Here is a 23,972-nt window from a genome sequence, read left to right as displayed (position 1 = left end):
GCCACGCCTGCCACCAGCTCAGCGCCCCGGAGGACAGCGTGGCGAGTCCCAGAGCCCGCGCCATGCAGGCCACTGCCGATTCCACCAAGATGGACTGTGTGTGGAGCAACTGGAAAAGTCAGGGTATTCTCTTTATTTCAGTCGTGCATGCCCGCGGGACCCGGGCTCGCCCATTGTGCATAATGTCACCTGTGGGACCAGTGCATGCGTTGTACCCGGAGCTTTCTGTTGGGGGAGTAAACCTGCTATTTCAAAAGCCAAAATGGATGGTGTTTTTGAGTTTTTCCTTTTGCTCGGTAACCTCCCTCCCCCATCTCCCCTTTTGTTTTCTTGTTGCAATGCTGACGTTTTTAAATAATGCATCCGTGGCCTCCTCCCGGAGCTCGTTGGGCCTTATCCTTATGCACTTGTTTAATCTTTATTCGCCCCCAGAGTTAAAGTGCTTTCTTACTGTTCCATGGATCTCTGCATTTAATTCTGCCCAAAGGTTAAAAAACATCACCCAGAGCCATTAACCGAGGGCCCGGTGCATCGTTTTAAGAGGGACACACCCATTTTAGGCTTGTTATTTGTGGCCACACAAAGGAGCATGGAAATGTAGACTTAACCCTCCAAGTCTGGAAAATATGATGGCGTAGCCACTATTAGGATGGTTCGCTTTGAAATATCTCGGTGGTTTTGTCTATTGGTGGAGTAACTTGTAGCTATTATTAATGAATAATGGGCTTCTATGGATCGTGGCGGCTGCCCTGTGGTCTGAGGCAGAGATTTTGAGACAGTCCGTATCAGACCTGGGTGTGGCCGCCCTCCAGCCTTGCCCGGCTTGCTTTTCAGCCATTTTCATTCAGCCTCCTACTTCACACATCCATCTCTCCTTTGTTACATTAAAATCCTGCTCCTTACCTTGCTCGGTTAGAAATGATGGGGAGAAAAGGGATGTACAAGGATTAATTGTGTACAGTGAACTCGGGTGCTTGGAAAATGCAATGTCTTTTGATATTTAGCAAATAGAATTCCAAAGAAGGCTGGTTTGCTGTAAGCCGCAGGGCTTTGCAGTTGCAGTAACCCCTCTGGAGACCAAGACTACTCTGGAGAGCAGCTGTTTTTGTTTTTTTTTTAAACCTGGCATCTTCTCCAGGTAATTTTATATCACAGAAGAAATAGGATTCCTTTTCATCTTGAGTGCCTCTGTAGAATTTCCCTCCCATGCATTTTTAAAAGAAAAAGTAAACACCAATATCAGAATGAAAGCATGCTTGCTTCACCTCCTGTTCGTTGGATAAGGTGGCAATGACATTAAAATTGTGTGGATCTATTCAAGGTACAACTGTTGGAAGCAAGTGGATGAGCCATAAATCTTAAAGTCAGTAAATAAGAAATGTCCAGTAATTGGGGGCATAATAATTTTAGAAAATCACAGGTATGTGCACTGGCCCATGTTTAATGTGGAAGGCAGCTGTGAGAATTCTTGGTATCATTTCAATCTTGCTACGTGTCTGATCCAGCAGTTACTTAATTATGCACACTAGACAACTGTGGCTTCCTAAAATGTCAACTTTAGTTGGACATAAAAATCAGTCATTGAACCATGATAAGGGATTTCTTCTATTCTTAACAAAAGTAGATACCAAAAGATGGCAGTTTTCAGTTTTAGTTGTATAAGGTATCAGACATTTTTTTTTTCACCACAATCCTACGTGTTTTGCCTCAGTTGAGTTTCCCTCTAGGGTTTAAAAAATACACAGACATTTATAATGAGACGTTAACACAATATACCATACCTTGCCCATTAAAGACATCGTGTTCCTCTCCAGTGTCCAGCTACTTGTGAAGATTAATTCAAGATCACTGAGCACCTTTTATACTCAGTGGTCTTTGGTTGTCTTCAGTACCATTGATTACCTTTTGTCTGACAGAACAAAGCCATTATCTTGAAAATTAACAATGAAATGTGTGGGTTTATTGGCACAAAAGAGAAGCACAATTTTTGGGTTTTTTCCCCCTGCCTTCTGTGAGAACTTCACATCTAAACTAAACCTACAATAAGATTTTTTATTGTTGTTCAGCATTTTTCAATATCTCTTCTTCACTTTTGTCCTCCATCATCAAACATAGCTGTTCTTAACCCTGGCTGCATGTTAGAATTAATCTGGGAAGCTTCAAAAATCACAAAGAATGCCCCCCACCCCAAGAGGTCCTCCTTCGATTGAACTGAGTATTGGTATTGTTCTAAAAGCCCTTCCAGTAAGTCAAATATGTAACCAGGGTTGACAGCACTAGTGTGCAGTAATTCTCAGTGTGTCCCAGTCCTTAGGCCAGCAGAGGTCTGGGAAACAAATGATGACCTGGGTGATCAAGGGACAGCTGGGAAAGTAATTAAAAGAAGCCAGTTCAAGGTTTTGGATAACATTCTGTTGGAAGTACTAAGAGGCAACAGGTTTTTGCTTAGAGAGGGAATAGTTGTATTATTAAATACTTCATGAAGAAATTGCAACAGATTGAAGATTCCTTGAAGATTCCACTGAAATGACTTGCACTGTACCACAAATCTTGTAGCGTGCCTGCAAAAGGAATGAATTATACCCCTACCACCAACTACCAGTTAATATCAAAGTGCATTCTACTCAGTGAAAACAGAATGAGAGAAATAATGGGTCGTCCAACAGATCGCAACAATGCTAATGTTTATGGGGTGCTTTCCCTGTGTGCTTCACTTGGTGGCTGCCCTGAGCTCTATTATCTTCATTTCCCAGGTGTCACCTGAGGCTTCTGTCGAGGCACACAGCTCGAACACCAGAGGCCCCTCACTTCTCAATTTCGCCATCTGCTCCGAGCTTTGACCTCGATGACTTTTCTAAAGATGAAGTATCTGTGTAACGGTGGTTGTGCAGCTTAACAACGCTCTTGTTTTTACAAGTTTGCGTCTTGCCATTGGAGATTTCCACCCCACCCGCAGACACTGTGAGGCTCAGAGGAGTGAGGTGACTTGCCCAGCGTCTTGTGGCAAGTGTCCAGCTGAGTAGTGAGAAGCCCCTTGGCCAAAATCCTGCGCGTCCCATCTCCATGCTCACCACCCCCTGCCTAATGCTGAGTTACCGGAAGTGCGTCCCCATTTACCGATTCTGAGATATTGTCCCCAAGGTTCTGTCTTTATAGATAAAGCGCAGTATAGCTGGGAGGCAGTGATCTTGTCCACTATCATCGTTAACATCATCATCATCCTAAACTGTGGTGAAGATTAGCTGTGTGTCAGTTGCTGGCCCAAGCTCGCGTGACAAACCCCGGTGTAGAAGAGGAAATCGGGCTGAGAGGATTAGTAATTCACTCTAGGACAGAGTGGGGTCCCGAATGCAGGACTAGTCTGATCATAAATCACTCTACACTCTTCCACCACACTTCCTAAATCCGAGTGGTGCTTTGCCAGTAAAACAAATTTTAATTGGGACCATCCATCTGCATCTACTCTGTGCTCTAAGAAAGATCATCTCCTTACATTTCGCTGTTTTCAGCAACCTGACCCGGCAGGATGGTTGGTACCGTGACATGGTGGGTGGGTTCTCACTGTGTGCTGGGGGCTCGTGGTCAGCTCTGGCTCTCTCCCGGCTGTAGTTACAACTGACCTGGGGTGTAAATTACGGATGGAGGGTGAAACCCTTTCACAGTTACTTAGAATACAACCTAAAAGCATCTTTCTAAAAAATAGTGGTATTTTAAAAAATCGTACCCTGGCCTACCGATGCTTTGCGGAAAACACTTTAGGAGAGAGTGCTAGTGTGCAATGTGTTGAAGACCCAAGCATCCCAGAATGCACACAGAGGACAGAACTGTTTTGGCAACAATGACCGAAAAAATTGCTCATCTTTTACAAAAGGCATTTAGTAAAGACAATTGTACATGTATACATAAAAGCGGACCAATACTTCCTTTCATCCAAAGCATCATTTTCTTAGACCCATGAGAATAATTCTGGTGAGATCAACAGAAAAAACTGGCTTAGCTGAGGAGCCAAAGATTCTTTTTTAAATGAGAAAAAAGTCTCATTATGTAGATAATGTAAGTATATTGTCTACATAGTCACTCCATCGCAGAACAAAAGCTCCCTTTTTCACACTGTATTACCACTTTCAATGGAAAACTTATAAGGGAAGTTTTCAAAGTTTGGCATGATAACGGCTTTATTGTTTTCAAAAATTGATGCATACATATTATGACAATTTTCATTTGTACAAAGAGAAGTTCAAAAGAAAGCCATAAATCACCCAAAATCTTATCTCCCAAAATGAACTAACAGTAATATTTGCTGAATAGTGTCTTTACTGTCTGACTTTTCAGAAGATCCTCCAGGAAGTGAGAAAGGTTGATTACATCACTGATCTAAATCTACACTTTCAAATCTGAAATTTTGCTCAGAGTTCTATGAATTAGTACTTATTTCATTAAAAACAATCCTGATAGTCTATGACTGTACCAATATGAAAAGAGAGATTGTGGATGAAATCATAGTCGGCCCCACGCCCTTCTTCATTTTTAACAGCCTCTCTTCTCCCTCTCCCCTCTCCAGTTTTCATTTTCTCTCTCCCTTCCTCTTATATTTGAATTGATGTTCTGAACTCAATTATGTTTAGACTAATATATTCTGAAAGCAACTGTGAAGTCATTGATATGTTTTAAATTAGCTTATCATGGAATTAAGTTATAAAATTCACTAAACCCAGCAAAACGCAATCTGAGTTAGACTTTGGGTAGTTTTTAGAATATTATATTTCTTTTTGAAAGTAACTAAATACACGTCACTATTAAATTCCCCATCCTCCTCAACCTGGTCTGTAAGTTCTGAGCACCTCTGTTATTTTCCCCTTTTCATTTCTTCTGAATGAACACACAGCTACTCAAAGAAATGTAGCTGGTTTGAAATTAAGCTCACAATTTGAAAGCTAAGAATTTGATATTAATGACTTCTTAAAAAAACATATTTTACATAGATAACAGCTTAAAATGCTATAAAACCTTGTTATTTATAATTGTATTTTAAATTTCTGGCATGTACTTCAAATAAGAAAGTTGCTAAAGAGTTTTAGGACTTAGAAGAATACAATTCACATTTTTTTCAAAATGTGTTTCAGCCTTAACATATCTGAGGTTCCATGAGATAAAATCTTTGAATTCTTTATTTCCTAATGCCAAGAGGGAGAGGAGGAAATAATTTCAGCATTGCTTAAAAGTTCTTTGCCAAAACTGATGTTAATTTTGAACAAATTAAAAGTGCAAATATAACAGGGTTAGAATTTATTGGAGTTCTACCCATTTCACAGTGGGCAGGCTTCAGATATGGTCAAAGCACATCCTCTTCCTTCAGGAGACTTTGCACCCTGTTGCAGACTGGAAAACTCCAAACCAGTGGTAACTTGTGTCAGGAAGAACAAAACATTTTACCCTTTAATTAGGGGCACAGCAATATCACAAGAGAGCATCCCTTTCCTTAGTTCAAAAAATGTTTTTATCATTATAACCTTGATCAAAAAATTGAAATGTATTCTTAAAAAAGAAAAAGCAATGACTTCCTACTTGCATGGCTTTTTTTTTTCCTATTCCACTACAGTAATGGATTTTTAAGAAGGTGTATACTTAAGATTTTGTGGCAAATTATGATGGATGACCAAAAGGGCAAACTTTTAAATTCTGAGCAAGTCACAAAACTTACAGAAAGAAAAACTACATGAAGATATTTATTATTTAGAACCTCAAAAACCTTTCTTCATGCCCCATTTACCGTAATTGTAAAGGTTGCCCCCCAACAAACACACACAGTGTGGCCATTTCTTCCTTTGATCCCGCTTTGCCCTGGAAAGACCCCTACCAATGAGCCCCTGGCTTTGTTAAAGGTCTAGAAGAAGGAGAAGCTGGCCAGCTGGCCGACATACATGGGCTCTGCTGTTTCACCTCCTGGCCCATCACAGAGCCGGGCCAGTGATGACCCTGGGCTTATGTTGACCTCAAAGCAGGGAGAGAATGGGAATGCTACAATTCTAATAAATACATTCGGAAACAAGAATGGTATTCACTAGGAAAATGGCAAGGCCAACATAAGCAGCATCAAGCTGTGTTTGCTTCAGGTCAACCTGACAAGTAGTCAACTGGGAATAATGCCTTGGCTTTGGACTCTTCTAGAAGGAAAGTACTCTGCCTGAGATTGCTGCTGGCTGTACTTTTGAAAAAATACTTTATTTTCCTTGATTGTACCCAAGCTCCTTTACAGTAATAGAGTAAATGTTGTGCTCCTCACTGTCTATACAAAACACTAGAGTTCACATCTTCCCACCGAGTCACAGAAACATCCAGAAATAGTATTGGCATTTTTCTCCTAACAGTCGTACCGGTTGTGTTTAGGAGGTGTGAGGGAAGGACCTGGGAACTGACTCAGTGCAAGTGTTTTATCAGCAAAGATCCCTGCCAGAAGCTTCCACTCTTGGATGGGGGTCCTGGATTACCACTTCAAGTTCCACCCTTTGGGGGAGACTCTGTATTAGTAAATGAAATTCATGCATCAGTATCAGGTATCTTTGTAGGTTTAAAGTATTTTATTACATTTACTTCTATTTTGTTTCTTCTGTTCCACATAAAATGAAGATAGATTAAAGTAAGGAAACAATTATGTTTTCTTGTTGACATTTTGTAGTAATTTTTTTTTTTTTTTTTTGCATCGTGAAAATCAGTCAGAGAAACTGGCCTTCTTTCACCACTTTGGGCACTGGGTTAGAGAGAACCCAGGCTGCATAGCCTCCAGATCCAGTTAGTTATTGAATTCAGATTTGGGAAGCTTCCTAAAAGCCAAGTAAAATTAATAGCACGCCATTTGCCAGTGATTCTTTTGTTGAAATGCTGATATGTTTATGAGCAGGGTTCTCTTATACTTTCTCACTAGGCCTTTTAACAAGTAGCATTAACTTGTCACATAAAAAGTAGTTCATGGAAAGGCTGCCCGAAATCTTTTCTGGAACCAGATGAAATATACAATAAGGAAAATGGTGCAGCAATGCAGATAATTTTGCACAATTTACTGCCATTGCACTGCTTGAACTGCTTGAACTGCTTTTTGTCTCCCAAATAAAATATGAATAACCACACTTCTGTCTTTTCAGTTAATCATCTGCTTGAACTGCTTTTTGTCTCCCAAATAAAATATGAATAACCACACTTCTGTCTTTTCAGTTCATACATTTTTATTATTTGTTTGCTTGTTTGTTTATTTACTGGTACCGGGGATCAAACTCGGGTCCTTGTGCTTGTGAGGCAGGCAGCAGAACCACTGAGCCAAATCCCCGTACATTTTAATAAGATTTATGAAAATACCGCAGCCACTACTGGGTTATGTAGATGAATGTATCTAAAATAGTTTCCCAAATCAAAAATTTTGGACTGCAGTGAAGGTCTTTCTGGAAATTTAACACAGCATTGAATTTCCATGTAGCTATTAATTCTAATGACTTTTGTCATTTCTCTTTTCTGTTATTAATTAGATGCTGGGACTGAGGACAGCTTTGATATTAGGAGTCTTCAAACCTATCGCTTTGCCCTCCCCTATGTTAACACTTTCCGGCGTTCCAGGAAAGGCTGCAGTCTGTGCTTTTACCTGTGGTTCAGGGACTGACATCATCCATTTAGCAAATTGATAGGATCTCTGGTGTGACATTTCAAGGCCAGTGAGTCACCTCATGATTCTTGGCAAAGTAACTAATTTTTATAAGTGTCAACACAATCCGGTGACAAGCCTGTCTTAGGGAGTGCGCTGAGTGAGTGTTGTGCTCAGATCCTTCGGCTCTCACCAGGCTACTGTGCTAGGAATGCGTTAGGAGAAAAGCAAAGCCGTGGGTGCTTTGTTGTACTCAAAGACTCTTTGGGCTAATGGGCTGCAGGTGCAGAGTTACTTACATTTTTATTGCTTGAGTTTTAAGGAAATTTCAGAAAGATACCTACTTCTCTGGATTGGGTATGACCTTAGGAGTTTTAAAGATATTCATTTCGGCTGACATTCCTGGAGACCCAAGGACCTGCATCTGGTGATGACCTTCTTTGGTGGCAGAATTCAGAGGCAGCGCAAGGCACCACACGGCAGGGATGACAGCATGTGAGCACACACACTTGCACAAACTTGTGTATTTGGGATCTGGTCTCTCTTCTTATAAAGCCACAAGGATTCAATCATGGGGGCGCCATCCTGATGGCCTTATCTAAAGCTAATCAAAGTTAATCACCTCCCAAAGCCTCCCTTCCCCTGCCCAAACTCTATTTAGATTAAACTTCCAAGCACCTAGTACTTCATTCATATCAGGGATTACAAGCTAATTCAGAAGGGACAACCCATGTCCAAACCATAGGACATATTATGACGCTTCCTGCACAAATTTACATCATTCTAAGAAAACTGAAATGTGAAAAATTGGCATTTACCCAGCACATTTGGAACACAGTTCTCTTCTCTGGTCACGACTTCATCACTTCCTACTTTTCAGCTCCATTGTTGAGTTTCAGGCCCTGTGCTTGTCCCCTGACCACAAAGAGCCATAGCCATTCTCCCAACAGCCTTGACTGCCATTCCCAGCACGAATCCCAGGGCTGTAACTGTGATTGTGTGCTGCAGGATGCTGGCTTCCTTGATCATGTGCCTTGTGTCACTTCACAGCCCTGGGTCACCCAACTGTGTACAAATCAGAACACACCCAATATCTAACCCTCTTGACTACATCCACTTTAAAATCCTAGACTATAACCAAACCTTCCTTCATTTTTGGCATTTTTTTATTCATTCCACTTGGAATACTAACTATATTTCTCTTTAGCAGTACTGTCCCATAGAAATGTGATGTAAGCTACATATATAAATGTTCAAGTAGCCACATTAAAAATAAAAGGCAAAATTGATTTTGATGATATATTTTATTTAATCCAAAGTATCCAAAAGTATTAGTCTTTCAATATATAATCAATATAAATAGCCTTAATGAGAAATTTTACATTCTTTTTTGTTTTATATCTGAAACCAGTATGCAATTTCCGCTTGCAAAACATCTCCTTCGGGATTGCCAAATTTTAAGTGCTCAACGTACATCTGGGGCTCCTCCTGCAAGACCTTCAGATCCATTTTCCAAGGAAAATTTGAGTTAGTTTGCTTTAAGTCATTGTATGGCACTGCCTTTCCACTTCAACACATATCTGTGGCCACCCCCATGTCTTCCCCAAATTTCTCCTATCTCTTCTCTCTTCTTTGAGAAGGAAGAGCTGTAACCAATCGTATCTTTCTCTGCCTTCCCTATGACTTTGCTTAACCAAATATCTTCTCTTTCCAGAATCCCCCCACCTCCCTTTCTACTAAAAGTTTACTTGTTGCCACTACTCCCAGAAACTACTCTTCTTTATTGCTTTGAACTTTCACCACATCCCCCAACCCTTAAAATGGGGTCTCCACTCCCACTGTTCTTAACATCACCACTCTGTAAATTAGGACTGAGCTTCTGGTCTCCAAATTTAGTAATCCTTTCTTGGTCCTCCTTTCTCTTGTTAGGACTACAGCACTCCACAGAGTAGCTTTTTTGGGGGAAGGTACTTCCTACCCTCTGCCTGCTGTGACTATGCTACTGTGGTTTCCCTTTTTAACACTCAGGGCTCTCTTTGCATAGCTCCACTTACTCCTGTCAATCTCTAACTGTGGTTTTATCCGAAATTGTATCCCTTAGCCCCTCGAGTCTTTCTTGGAGATTTGCTCCATGCTCATAGTTGCAACCATCATTTCTGCCCACAATATACCCAAATATAAACAATCTACCTGCACACCAAATTGCAGTCCTGTATTTCCAATTGCCTGCTGTACAAATTCTTCCAAGTATCACTAGATCTATAATATTAAGGACCATTTTAACTCAGGACTACTGTGACACAGCCCTAAAATATCTCTTACCTTCCAAGCTTTAAAACACTTCGGGAGTGCTGTAATGTAATCATCGGCCTCATTTCATCTGTGATTGCTATTTCATCTGTGCCCCAGGCTGTGTCAAAATGCCCTGTTACCCTGTGGTCATGTCATCATACAGAGACTTAAAAACAAGTGTCATCTTCTCTGCAAACCAGTTCATTCTCAGATTTTCTATTTATATCAGTGAGGCTGATCTCTCAATCACCCAGCTTTGAAGTGCTGCTTTCACCAATAATTAGCTCTTCTTCCTTTCTCCCACAGCTAATTAGTCACCATTCTTATCAACTAACCGGTCACAATATTTGCTGTTATCCATTCTATCTCCTTAGCCAGTTGTTCCCCACACGGTTAAACCATGCCCGTTTCCTTCACTAACTCCAGTTCTGCCCTTTCCTTTAACTATTTTTACCACCCCCAGCTATACAAAATACATAAATTAGCTTTCAATCAGCATCACTTTAAATGAATGTCCAGTCATCCTGGCTAGATCTTAAATTCCTTAAGAAGCAAAATTCTACGATTGCTTGAATCCTGCACTTACTGGATAATGGATGATCAATAACTATTGATAATGACTTTTTTCAGTTAAGAAAAAACCCTCCCATTAAACATCTAGTTCTGAAAGTAGGTTTAAATATAATCACGTTGCTTCAAATTAATTTTGCATAACTTTCATGATTTAAAATATAACATGAAAGAGGAAACTAGGGGACTATGCCAAGGACTACATATAGTCCTCAGGGTCATGTGCCTATAACCCACCCACACATACCCACTTCAGATTAGCCTTTACTAATCACCTGGGTATCACTCATGCCAATCCAGTTGACCATCAAGATTAACCATCACACTCTGCAAGCTGGTTGCAAGACCTTCTGCAAGATACCTCTACAGCACCTTGACTTGGTCAACCTCTCTGCCCACAGAGTCTTCCAGGAAGGCCCAGATGGAGTGCCTACCATTCTTGGGTTTTTGGATAGGTGACAAGTAGACAGAAATATCAAAAGTTCTTTCTAGAAGAACTTCACCCAACCATTGCTGACAGATATTAAAAATTTCATGCAGGGGCCGGGGATTTAGCTCAGTGGTGCCACTGCCTGCCTCACAAGCGCAAGGTCCTGAGTTTGATCCCTGGTACCAAAACAAAACAAAAAAATTCATGCAGTGAGAATCTGCCTGAAAATAGCAAATTCTATCTGCCTGGATACTACTTGTAGGGTTTTTTGTGTCCATTTGTGTGTCACAGGTGGGGAGCCACCTCTCCTGGCACTAAGAGTACTCCTTTTAGCAAGAATCATGCTGCCTTAGAATGTATTTGTTTCTAAATATGCCTGCTATGTGCGTCTGTGGGCATGATAAAAGAAATTGCAATTTAGTTCTTGGGGTTTTTTGCATGTATTTATTTGTTTTATAGATCATTTATGTTTGTGTCCTCTCCTCCACAAACCTGGCACTTAGTTCTTTCTCAACGAGCACTTCCTCAGTGAACAAATGTGGGGGAAGGAATGCTTCGGGTGCACTTCTAAAGGGTGATGTTTTTGTCTGGTTTTGTCTTATTTTCCTTTATCCCTTTCTGAAGGAAGCAGAGTAGACACGTGAGGCTCCAGCCCCACAGGGCTTCATCTGTGCTGAAGTAGACAGGACTTCGGGTGGCTCCCATTCATCCACAGGAGGGCCATGTTTCTGGAGAGGTCCTTTCTCCACATCTGTCCTCTGAGGGTTGATCTCCCGTGGGGTGACTGCAGGTTGTCTTCCAAAAGATCCCTCTCCTCCACCTGAAAAGAATTGTATTTCAGTTTTCTGTTCTCAAGAAACTCTTCTACAAGGAAAATCATGGGTGAACTCATTTGAATTGTTAAGGAAAAGCAAAGTGCATGCTTTACCCTATCCTGGCATCTTCACATTTAAAAAAAAGAAGGTCAAGGTGAAGATGAGGAAGGACTACTTTGAGGATTAAAAGAAGGTTATCCAAAGGGATGAGTTTTTAAAGGCCAATCAGTGTGATTGGAGGTTGGGATGGGGAGAAGGGAAAGGCCTTAGAGAGCAGTGCTTTTCCTTGACCTCTGGAACCTCCTTAGAGGCCTGGCCCTGCTTACAAAAGAACAAAAAAGATCTGTTTCACTTCAAGATCCACCATGGTCCCTCTCCTCTCCTCTACATGCTACACTGAAAAGTGCTGAGGGGGAAATGGAACCATTTCTTTGCCCACAAGGAGGCTGTCCACTGAAATGTCATGGGGGGCAGTGGTGGTGGGTAGGGAGTGCGTGGAGATCAGGCTGTGTGGGGTGTGCTCAGGCTATGGTAAAGAGCCCCTCCTCTGTTCACCCAGCCAGCCTGAGGCAAGTTGGCTCTGAGGCAGGCCTAGCAGTTCACCCTGCCGTGTTCCAGTGTCACCTCTTTAGACTGAATCATTACTGAGTATGTGACTTTTTCAACACAGGTTGAGCATCCCTAACCCAAAATACAAAATACAAGACTTTTTGAGCACTGACTTAACACAAGTGGAAAGTTCCATTCCATAAAACTTTGTTTTTTGCATAAAACTATTTAAAATCTCATCTAAAATTACCCTTGGACTATGTATAAATGTGTGCATGAATCATAAATGAATTTTATGTTTGACTTGGGTCCTATTTCTGAAATATCTCACCATGTATATTCTTCCAGAATCCAAGAGAAAACCAAATACTCCTTGTCTCAGGTATTTTGGCCGAGGGACACGTAAACAGTCAGCTCCTCTGACACTCAGGGACTTTGTTTTCTTTTGAGCAAATGACTGGAATCCAATTCTGTCTCCAGGTACAGTGCACAGGAAGTCAGCAGCGCAGCCACCATGTCTTACAGCTGGTTGTGAGATGGGAAGTCTGTTCTTTATTTTCTCTTCCTGAGAACTGACTGACTTACCATTCCAGAAATGCCATTCGCTGCTTGCCTCATTAAAGGATAAGTTTGCACAGGTTCTTCAGCAAGTCTTATGCTTTTTTCATATACTGGTGATTGAAATGTTCAAAATATTTTCTTTTTTATGTTACATTTGCAACACGGTGTCTTCAGTCTCTTTAACTTGTTTTTGTTTGTTTGCTTCTAACAAATGACATCATACAAAACAGTCTAAAACAAATGTCCTCTCCAGGGTTTGTTGACACAGCCACCAGGCCCTCTGTTCTACGTATGTTTAGAGGCAGGCCACAATTTTGTCCAGATTCATATGACCAGGGTTTTGCAGACCTTCTGCCACACTTCCTAAGGTACCGCTTAAGGTACTGTTTTCAGTGTGCCTGTCCCTTCACAACAGCAGGAGCATTTGTGTGACGGGTATACACATCTGGAGGTCCCAGCTGAGACAAAACTGTCAGCAAGACATCGATGTGTGGACATAATCAGTGCTACCCAAAAGAGAGTGGACACTTTGGGGAGTCCTCTGTGTGCTCAAGTCTGTTCAAAGTCATGGAAGTCGAGCCACTGAACAGCTGGTGCAGCCCGCATAGACAGGCACACCCATACTGACGTGGTTTCTGGAGTTTTATCTGTGAATATGTGAATATGTGAACTGTTCTCAGCTATGGAAACAATTTTCCCTAACTGAAATGAGGTGTCAGTAAGTACCATTGGCAGAGCCATCGATCCACTCTCATTTAAGAACCCAAAGGTACCAGGCATGATGGCACACACCTGTAATCTCAGTTACTCAGGAGGATGAGGCAGAAAGATTGCAAGTTTGATGCCAGCTGGGGAAACTTAGTAAAAACCTGTCTCAAAACAATATTTTAAAAGGGGGAAGGGGCTGGGGATGCAACTCAACGGCAGAGCGTTTGACAAGCGTTCAGGACGCCCTGGGCCCAATCCGCAGGAAAGTGTGCAAGCGTGCGCACGCACACACACACACACACACACACACACACACACACGAATCTCAGTGCCAGACGGGAGCCCACAGTCACAGCAGCTCACGGCACTGCGAAGCTCAGTGTTGTTTATGTTTGTGTCCCTGCCCACAGCAATCGACCTGCTGTACTGGCGGGACATCAAGCAGACGGGAATCGTGTTTGGGAGCTTCCTGCTGCTGCTCTTCTCCCTGACCCAGTTCAGCGTGGTGAGCGTCGTGGCCTACCTGGCCCTGGCTGCACTCTCAGCCACCATCAGTTTCCGCATCTACAAGTCCGTGCTCCAAGCTGTGCAGAAAACCGACGAGGGTCACCCTTTCAAGTGAGTGTCCCTGCCTGACTGGCCCTGGCCACCTCCCCTGCACTCTCCCCTGCTTCTGTTCCAGCTCAGGGGGGCTTGCTTGTGAATCTCTGAGACCTGAGACCTCTTAGCGTCCCCCAAGGCCTGTCTTTACCATCTAACATTGCTTGACAGATTCCTGCTACAACTTAGTTGCTCTGATTCTAACACCTATTGCTGTGCTGAATTTTTATAGTCTAATTTTTACTAATGGTAATCGGAATCCATTGTATACGTGTAATGTTTTATAATTTAAGGACTATCCCAACAATTGCCTAATCCTCCTGCCCCTGTAAGGAAGGTAGAGCCACCATTATTGTCCCTGTTTACAGGTGGAAAGACTGAAGTCCCAAAGGTAAAGTGACACACCCACACACAGCCAGTAAGACTGAGGACTAAGGTGCTTGGATTTTTATATTCTCCCCCCCAACACCCCTCTCTCCTACTTTTAATACCAAAGGGCCAAGCTTCTGAGGGGCTTGAGATGCATGAACAGTGTTATCATGCGCCTGTGTGTTTTCTCTGTATTTTGCTCCGGGGATACCCAGTTCATCCAATTAGGATGAATACCGGAAGGAAGCAACTTATTTTAAAAGGAGAAATCTACTTAAAGTATTCATGAAATACGGCAGAGGGCAGTGCTAGCCTAGCCAACTACCTCCACCCAACTCCACCAAAGGTTTTCCCGACTCCAGACAGAGAGCCTGGGTGCTCGGAGCACAGACTGCTAACACCACCCTCTGTCCTGCTGGCTGGCCCAGAGTGTGGGCTCCCTGCAGGGGTCCTTGCCTCCTGTAACAGAGGGACAGCTCTGGGCCCTGAATGCGATGTGTAGACCACACTGCAGAACAGCGTCTGGGCCACCTGGCATGGCTCTAGTCTGCCCTCACCAGTCAGCTGAGCCAAGACTTCAGTGACACCAGGGTCTTCATGAGGAAAACGGTGCCCAATTATGGGGCTTTGTAAACTGGACATAAGAGGCCGAGTGCCCTTCCCAGGCCTGGGGTCTTGATCTTACTGTCAAACACAGTTGCAGTCTGTGCTTTCTTGACCTTTGGGTAAACTGGTTGAGGTGAGGTAATGGCACTTATGGGCTGTGGTCTGGCCACCCAAGTTCCTGTCACAAAGGCAGGGAGAGCGGAGAGGTGGGACGTCTTGTCTTTTACCAGGTCATACCCTAAATCTGTATCAGTGACCCTCACCAGGGCCCAGGATCCATGTCCTTATCTTTGCTCGGGACACGGGAGGCTCTACCATGTTCTACCACATAATTTCTACCGCATTCTGGGCCTCTGAGGCTGTAACCCGGGGTGAGGGAGCCTTATCTCTCGTTTCCTTATTTCTTCTAATACTCAATTATGGAAACAAATGTTTAACTACTAATAAGTCAACTACTTTATCTTCTTTTAGGAGTTAAATTGGAAATATAAATCTTGCTTTTGGCTGTGTCATCTTTATCATCAAAAATATCTGACTTGGTACATTTTTAATCAGAACACACCATCTTAGACAAATTGCTGGTTTTGTGCTTTTTATAAAGGGGATGAAAAGTCATAAACTTCATATGCAAAGCCTGACTCAAGTCAGTTCAGACTCCTACCACCAAGAGCGGCCAGATGGCTTAAGCAACAGAAAATGTATTTCTCACAGTGGAGGCTGCCAGAAATCTGAGGTCCGGAAGTCTGAGGTCCGGCTGCGCTTCCTTAGGCTGCAGACCATGATCTCCTGGTTGTGGTCTCACAAGCCAGGAAGAGGGTGAGAGCTTACTTCCGGGTCCCTTTGCTAAAACGCACTAATTCCATCCCTAAGGGGTCTGCTGCGTGGACCGCCTCACCTCCCAAAGGCTCCACCCCTCACGGGGAGGGACTTCGATTTAGGAATGTGGAAGGAACACAGAGTTGAGTTCATAGCGTTTTCTGCCTCTCTACTCCAGGCAAGGGCTGCTTCAATGAGTTCATCTCGATTCCCAGAGTTAAGCCAGCCCTTTCAGGACCCTCCGTGCAGACAGGGTGGCTCTATATTGAAACAGGAGAGGGAGAAAAGGAGAGGGACAGTGGGCCTTCGTGGTAGAGTGTGGCCAAGCAGAGACAGCCGAGGCTGGGTTGGTTTTTAAATATTTTTATTTTACACAAAATACATTGTGTTGTATATATTTCATATAAAATATTTGCATATGAGTCAAGCTTAACCGCTTGAACAAATGAATACTCAAAATGCTAAAGTAATTACTAAAAATACTAAAAATGCCATTTACTAAGCACACTGCTCCCTAGAATCTGTGAGTATTTTATTATGGTCCAGGTCACTTGAGTTTTCAGACTTCCCCAGATGAACTCCCAAGTGAATTCCACAGTTCCATGAATTCTTAGAGTGTGATGGGTAACAATAATTGTCAGCTAAGATTTTCAGACGGATCAGCTGTTTAAAGAATAGTTCATCTCCGGGCAGTCGCGAATGGAGAATTCAGCAAATGAGCTCCGATCTCCCGGTCCCCGCCTGCAGTGCTGTCCATGGTGGACCCAGTCCGGTCGCAGTCTCCCTCCCCAGGGGGCTTGTGATTCTCCGTTCCCCCTGGCCCTGGCAGCCTGCCATCCTGCCCTGGGGTGCCATCCCTCTGAGGTACTCTCTGGGGCCTCTTGACAGGGCCTACCTGGAGCTCGAGATCACCCTGTCCCAGGAGCAGATCCAGAAGTACACGGACTGCCTGCAGCTCTACGTGAACAGCACGCTGAAGGAGCTGCGGAGGCTCTTCCTCGTCCAGGACCTCGTGGATTCCTTAAAAGTACGACTGCTCAAGCCCTTCACTTGACAGGCTTGAGTTCCGTTTTCCCCACTGCGGACTGTACAACAGGGGTGGTAATTCTATTCTGGAGTCACAAAAAGTTCATGGTATTCAGCCAGTTCCCTTCAAAACTGTTTAGAAAGGTTAAGGCGCTTACTCAAGGTGGTCCGTCCTGTAGTTGCTGATGGAGCGTGTGTGAAATGCAGGTCACACATCTACTACAAGTATTTCTGTACTTTTTTTTTTTTTTTTTTACAGCCTACCAGGATGTTTGTTCTTATACCATTTTAAATTCCTCAGGGAATTCCCTAAAATTAATTTTTTTTAAATCTAGTTTGGGAATGTTAAAAGCGTATATACCCCCTCACTGGAAGAAACTCTAGATTGTGCAAATACTGACCTGTCCAGTGTCCTGGGGCTGAGCCATCTGAAGGCAGCAGTTGGCCTGACCTCCTGCGTGGTGTGGGTCTGGGCCGTCCAGACTTCATTGTCTGTGCTCTCACTGGGGTCGTGGGTTTTCTCTGAACAAGCTGCTTTGGCTCCCTGTGACTCATGTGTACAGCAACATCCCTTAGCCATGATTCAACAAGGCCTCCAGTGGAGAGGGGGCAGCTGGGTGAGGGTGTGCACTTTCTGTCCCCCAGTACTTCGTGCACACCCACACCGAGCAGGGACCTGCACCAGGAAGGACAGAGGGAAACACGGGAGGTATGGGCTGGACCCTCGAGGAAGTTCACAGGAAGAATGACTTTCCAGGGAGACGTGACTACTGACCCTAGTGCTTTTAGGGTAGAGCTCATATTGTGATTTAAAAATTGTAGGCTAGAGCAGGGTCAGGGAACCTTACCTGTAAAGGACCAAGTGGTCAATATTTGGGGTTTTGCAGGCCTTGCTGTCTACCCAGCCTTACTGGGTCATAAAAGCACCAAAAGACAACACATCACTGAAGGCCTGTGACGGTGTACCAATGAACACTGAAATTGAATTTGATATCATTTTATATATTCACACATATTTTTCTTGTTTTGATTTTATTTGACCTCTTAAACATGTACAAACTATTCTTAATTTGTGGGCCCCTACAGAAATAGGTCCAGGGCCATAGTCTGCCACCCTCTGGCCTGGATTGTTAACTTATTACATCCTGGAATCTTCCAGCAATGTGATTCAGAGGTGCCAGACACCTAACGACCTTCCTGTCAGGGATTCTGTGATGGGATTTGACGCTTTGTCATTTTTTTACTGAAAACATTTCATTGAAATTTATTTTATCTTGCCCCTAAATCAAATCTAAAAATTTTCATTAGGAATTCAGATTAGAAAAGTAGAAATGCTAACTAGAGAGATTCTGATTCTGATCTGATGAAGTCCGTGGTAGTCGCTGTTTTCTGTCAGGAAGGGTCTCAGGACCCCTGACGGCCCCTTTGTTCCTCAGTTTGCAGTGCTGATGTGGCTCCTGACCTACGTGGGCGCGCTCTTCAACGGCCTAACCCTGCTGCTCATGGGTAAGACGGACCAAAGCGGGGAGCACGTTTCCTTCCCACACTTCGGCAGTGCCTTGCTGTCTGAGCTATTGGCCTTTAGCTTGTTCTGGTAGATTCCTAGCAATGAGTGCCAGCTATCCCTGAAAAAAGAGCACTTTCCTTACCATCACAATTCAGTTAAAGAGTATAACGTATAGTACACATTAATAATGAATTTCTAAGTCGAGCTCTTTTTCTCCAACTGGTGGTATTTAACTTCTAATATATACCAATAAACTCAATAAAAAGAAAAAAAAGATTTAACTTCTAATGTATGTCTGTTTATAGGGTTGTATGCCCTCTATCCATGTGGCAGCTATAGATACTCATTTTCATCTTGGGAGGGTTCAGTCTACACTTGATGTAGAAATAATGACATAATATCTATAAAGGGCTCAGCATTCTGTTGTTTTTCTTCTGACTTGCCCTATCTTCTTTTATCTAGAGGGCTTTTTATTCCAAATAATGTAACACACACACACATATATATAAATGTTATAGTGTCACCATGTGTCTATAACACTCAGAATTTTAATGTTATATGTGCTACTCTTGTTGCTCCTTCTTGGTAACCCTGAGAATTTTAATACTGTATTTTTTTTTCACCCCAGCTGTGGTTTCAATGTTTACTCTACCTGTAGTGTATGTTAAGCACCAGGTAAGTTCCATGTAACATCAGACATTCACAGTAAATTTTGACTTCGTGGTCTTTGGATGTGCTCAGGATGTCTTTTCTCTTTGCAGGCACAGATTGACCAATACCTAGGACTTGTGAGGACTCACATAAATGCTGTGGTGGCAAAGTAAGTTACATAGTGCCATTCATATAAAGACATTGCTGTTTAATCAGGCATCTGAATGAATTAAGTGTAACCAAAAGATAGTAAAATAACGTGTTGATTTACCACCATTTACTTCATTCTTTTCTCAATTATATTATTTTAGAAAATGAGTATAAATCACAAACTCTCAATTAAAAATTAATTTAAGCCATCCGTTAAGATTATTTTTAAAATTTTAAAATGTAAAATTTTTGATTCCTAAAAATTTTACCTATGCCATTTCAACTACACAAGTGTATGTTTTCTTGTTTAATTTATATCACTGCTCTTCAAAACTGGAGCATTGCAGTGGCACCATGCCTACCTTGCAGGCACAAGGTCCTGAGTTCAATCCCCAGTACAAAAAAAAAAAAAACAAAAACAACAACAACAAAACCAGAGTATTGGACTTACTGTGCCTTCCTGGGCTACCTGATAAACTAGGAGATGAAGAGTTCATTTTATGTATCCACAGCCAACATGACCATTTAACTTGGTAGTTTTTTCTAATTCTTATGTGAGTATTTTAGGTTTGTTTCCACCTACAATGCTAGCTTTATTTTTTATTAGTATTCAAGACTTTGTTTTAATCAAGTCAAGCCAGTTTTCAACACCAAATACATGTCACCAAAGGGCTAGATTCTGTCAATATAAATCCATCCAGTAATCAGATAATTATGTGGCTGGATCTAGATAATAGGGAGGTATTTTATATAGTCAAAGTTATAATAACAAATCAGACTTTAAATTCTTTGTGTTAGATTACATGTCATCAATATCAGCTACATTTCTCTCTTTCTCTCTCATTTTTTTTTTTTTTTTTTTTTTTTTTGGTACCAGGGATTGAACTCTGGCCCTTGTGCTTGTGAGGCAGGCAGCGGAACCACTGAGCCAAATCCCCGGCCCTACAGCTCTCTCTTGATATGTATAAAAATTTCCATTGATATTATACCATTTATATTCCTCTTAAACTTATGAGGAACTCATTGGGCTGTGTGGTGAATTGGGATCTATAGCACAGATCTGTACAGATCAGCAGCACATTTCAAAGTTCTTGAAATTATCAGCTTAGGCTTAAGTGTTAATTTCTGATGAAAATCAAAAAATGGAAGATAAAATAGTCATTTTATATGAGATGGCAGTCTGGCATAGCATGACATTTACTGGTATCCAAACCTTGGGAACCTGTTTAAAAATACAAATTCTGAGACCCCACGAGAGACACATAGAATTATAAATTCTAGAATTAGTGACCTGGAATTTATATTTTAATTACCTCCACCAGGTGACTTTGGCAGACAGAACCATATTCAGGAATTGCAGCACAGAAGACCAGAATAGGAGTTTGGAACCTGCAAGATAGCTATTCGATTCTTAAGTTGTCTATTACTTCATTAGGGGATCCTAAACAAATCACATTTATTAATTTTTATTTGGTTGGTTCCAAAAACAGGAATAACTATTAAGTTGTAGATACTTCACAGTCGGTTCTAGGAAAGTTTTCAGCCCATTGGTACAGACAAAACTGCAAAGAAATAACTATAAAACAATGTAAGAACTACAGGAGAGTTGTGTAAAATACTAAAGTCAAGAAGATGAGGAAACAATTATTTCTTCCTAGAGTGGATAATAGAAAGCTACTAAGGGAAGGTAGCATTTGACATGGGCCTAAGGGTTGGGCAAACATTTATCTGGTGGATGCTAGGGGGAAATCCATTGCAAGCAGAAGAAATAATGTAAGCAAAGACAGAGACCTGACAATATAAGTCATGTTGGGCCGGGGATTTAGCTCAGTGGTTCCACTGCCTGCCTTGCAAGAGCAAGGTCCCAATATATATATATATGTGCATATATATAACTTTTAGTGTGTGTGTGTGTGTGTGTGTGTGTGTGTGTGTGTGTGTGGTGTTTGGGAAACAGTGAGTCAAAATTGTATCTAAAAATCTACTAGGAAAGAATGTAGAAAAAGAGTCTGAGGCCAGGTGTGCATGCTCTGAGTTTTGACCCTAATCTAACAGGAAATGGCTAGTCCTGGATATTGCTGGACAGGCCATTGATGTAAACAAAACTCCATCTTGTGAAGATCAACATGACAGTGTAGTAAGAGGAGAGGGGAGAGATCGAAGATGCTGTAATCAGCTGCTATCATAGACAAATTGATAAGGGCAAAGTCAGATAAAATGAGAATATCTTATATAGATATATGTGCACAATGCAGTTAAATTACAGTTGGAAATCAAGGCTGTAAAAAGAAATAGAAAATATAGGTTGACTACACAGACTAATTAATACACCTACTACAAATGATCTCCACTCCACTTTCTGGTAGCTAGGACCAAAAACGGGGGAAAGGTGACATCTTGTTAACAGAAAGGAGGAAACAGCAGCTCTTCAAAAGAACCTGATCTTTCTGGTAAAAAAATTTTGAAAAAAATCACATGTTGAGTTCTTATTTCCCAGGGCACTTACAACCTCTGAAATGCAGAAGAGTTTATGCCACTTTAGTGAGCAGTTGAAAACATAATCATTGGGATCAGATAAACTAGTTTGAGTCCGTTCCTGGCATTTTTGCTATATGAGTTCTTCATAAACATTATTTATTTTTATGAACCTGTTTTCTTATATGTAAAATGGAAATGTGGATACTCATCAACCCTCACAGATTGGTAATTAAATGATACAGTATCCTTAAAGTATTCTTATTTGGGCATGGGATAAATACAAGAAAGTCTCATTCTCATCCTCATCGTACTACTGCTCGGAGACCAGTTCTAGGGGTGTTAGGGGGAGTTCTAGACTATATCAAGAGACCCCACTGCCTGAATTTCTTCCATACTGAATGACCCCATCCAGTCATTTAACCTCTCTTTATGTCAGTTTTCCAGCTCTAAAATGGAGCTGATATCTAAGAACACTTCTTAGAGATGAATGAGAGGAAAGGGCCTCAAATTAGAAAAGACAAAATGCATAGAGTAGAGGAAACTAAAGCTTTAAGTAAGAACATTAAGAGCTGGGTGTGGTGGTCCACGCCTGTAATCCCAGCACTCGGGAGGCTGAGGCAGGAGGATCACTGTGAGTTCGAGACCAGCCTGAGCTACATAGTGAGTTCCAGGTCAGTCTCAACTACATATCAAGACCCTGTCTCAAAAAAAAACAAAAACACACACAAACAAACAAAAAAGTAAGAACAATAGAGGAAACTGAAGCTTTAAGTAAGAACATTAAGAGCTGGGTGTGGTGGTCCACGCCTGTAATCCCAGCACTCGGGAGGCTGAGGCAGGAGGATCGCTGTGAGTTCGAGACCAGCCTGAGCTACATAGTGAGTTCCAGGTCAGTCTCAACTACATATCAAGACCCTGTCTCAAAAAAAACAAAAACACACACAAACAAACAAAAAAGTAAGAACATTAAAAATTTGGCTCTAATACAGCTCCCTGTATCCAGTGAGTCTGGTCTGGGTGGTAAAACTGCCTGTGATTTCATGTAAAAGTTCGCTCGGTTATCTCTGATAAAATCTTACAGAATGAAGGACAATCCTGAAAACTGAAACTGAACAAGAGCTATTATGATCTTTAAATAAGAACAAAAAATAAATTCTGTAGCTTATTTTTAAATGAATTACATACCTAACTTTAAGCAAAATTCTAGAATGAATTCACAAGATATTGTACTTAGAATATGTTAGGTAACAGATCCCATGGACTGCTTTGACTAGGGAGTACTCTGATTTCAGAGCGGCATTCAACAAGTCTCCCTGGGGCCTTGAATAGAAAATGGAGACATACAGTCTAGATGAAAGCACAGTTTGTAGGGAATTTGAAGGTTGAAGAATAGAGCCACAGGATGTTCATTAAGCCATCAAATAGCTGAGGTGAAATACAGAGCCCTGTCTTTGACCCTATCACTTTCAACCCCATTACTTCTCATAACTATGTGAACATAAATATAACTATCAAAGTTCTAGGTGACACACAGACTGGAGCAAAAGCAAACTTAGTAAAGGACAAGATGAAGATTCACAGTGAATCAAGGGATCTTGAGTAAGCTTCTGTGCTGGATTGGGATCAATACAATGAAATAGGTTCTATATTTGGATTTTTTAAAAGTCAACTTTACAAATACAGAATGGGGGAGGGGTGGAAGGACTAGACTGTAACCACGGTGTGTGTACATGTATAAGTGATGAATTGGGCACAGCCAAGTATGACTAAGTCTGAGCCACGTTCTCCTCACTGGGACACAATACCCACACCCACAACTTACAGGAAAGAGGTTTATTTTCAGAAGTTTCAGTCCACAGTCAATGGCTCCAAGGCAGAGCCACACGGCGGAGCAGTGTAGAGGCAGAAAGTTGCTCATGTCCTGGTGGCCAGGAAGCAGAGAGAAGGGAGAAGCTGGGGAGGGAGAGGAGCCCTTCCAGGTCATATTCCCAGCCAACAGCCTCTTCTGGCCAGACCCAGCTCCTAACAGCACATTTAGCTATGAACTCATAATCCAATCACTTTCCAAAAGCCCTACCTACATTCTCACAAGGCCTTTGTGGGTGTCTCCATCTAACCACAACAGAATCACTGACCTGCTGAGACATCTTTTTTAAAAAGATGTTATAATAGGGCCGGGGATTTAGCTCAGAGGTTCGGTGGCCTGCCTTGCAA

At 42.0% G+C, this 23,972-nt stretch overlaps 1 protein-coding gene across 1 annotated transcript in view; it reads left to right on the top strand.

Annotated features, from left to right (window-relative positions):
- Positions 1–6: 6 nt before the first annotated feature.
- Positions 7–23,972, top strand: part of Rtn1 (reticulon 1) — a 26,834-nt gene continuing 2,868 nt past the window's right edge. The window contains exons 1-6 of the mRNA XM_010615988.2: positions 7–123; positions 13,966–14,173; positions 16,835–16,973; positions 18,409–18,478; positions 19,108–19,154; positions 19,241–19,299. Coding sequence (XP_010614290.1) covers positions 63–123; positions 13,966–14,173; positions 16,835–16,973; positions 18,409–18,478; positions 19,108–19,154; positions 19,241–19,299 — 584 coding nt within the window. The 5' untranslated portion in view covers positions 7–62. The remainder of the gene's footprint in view (positions 124–13,965; positions 14,174–16,834; positions 16,974–18,408; positions 18,479–19,107; positions 19,155–19,240; positions 19,300–23,972) is intronic.

Source organism: Fukomys damarensis, unplaced genomic scaffold, assembly GCF_012274545.1.
Source record: "Fukomys damarensis isolate Sample0158 unplaced genomic scaffold, DMR_v1.0_HiC HiC_scaffold_21, whole genome shotgun sequence".
NCBI lineage: Eukaryota > Metazoa > Chordata > Mammalia > Rodentia > Bathyergidae > Fukomys > Fukomys damarensis.
Note: the sequence above shows the minus strand (reverse complement) of the source record. Positions and strands in the feature narration are given on the sequence as shown.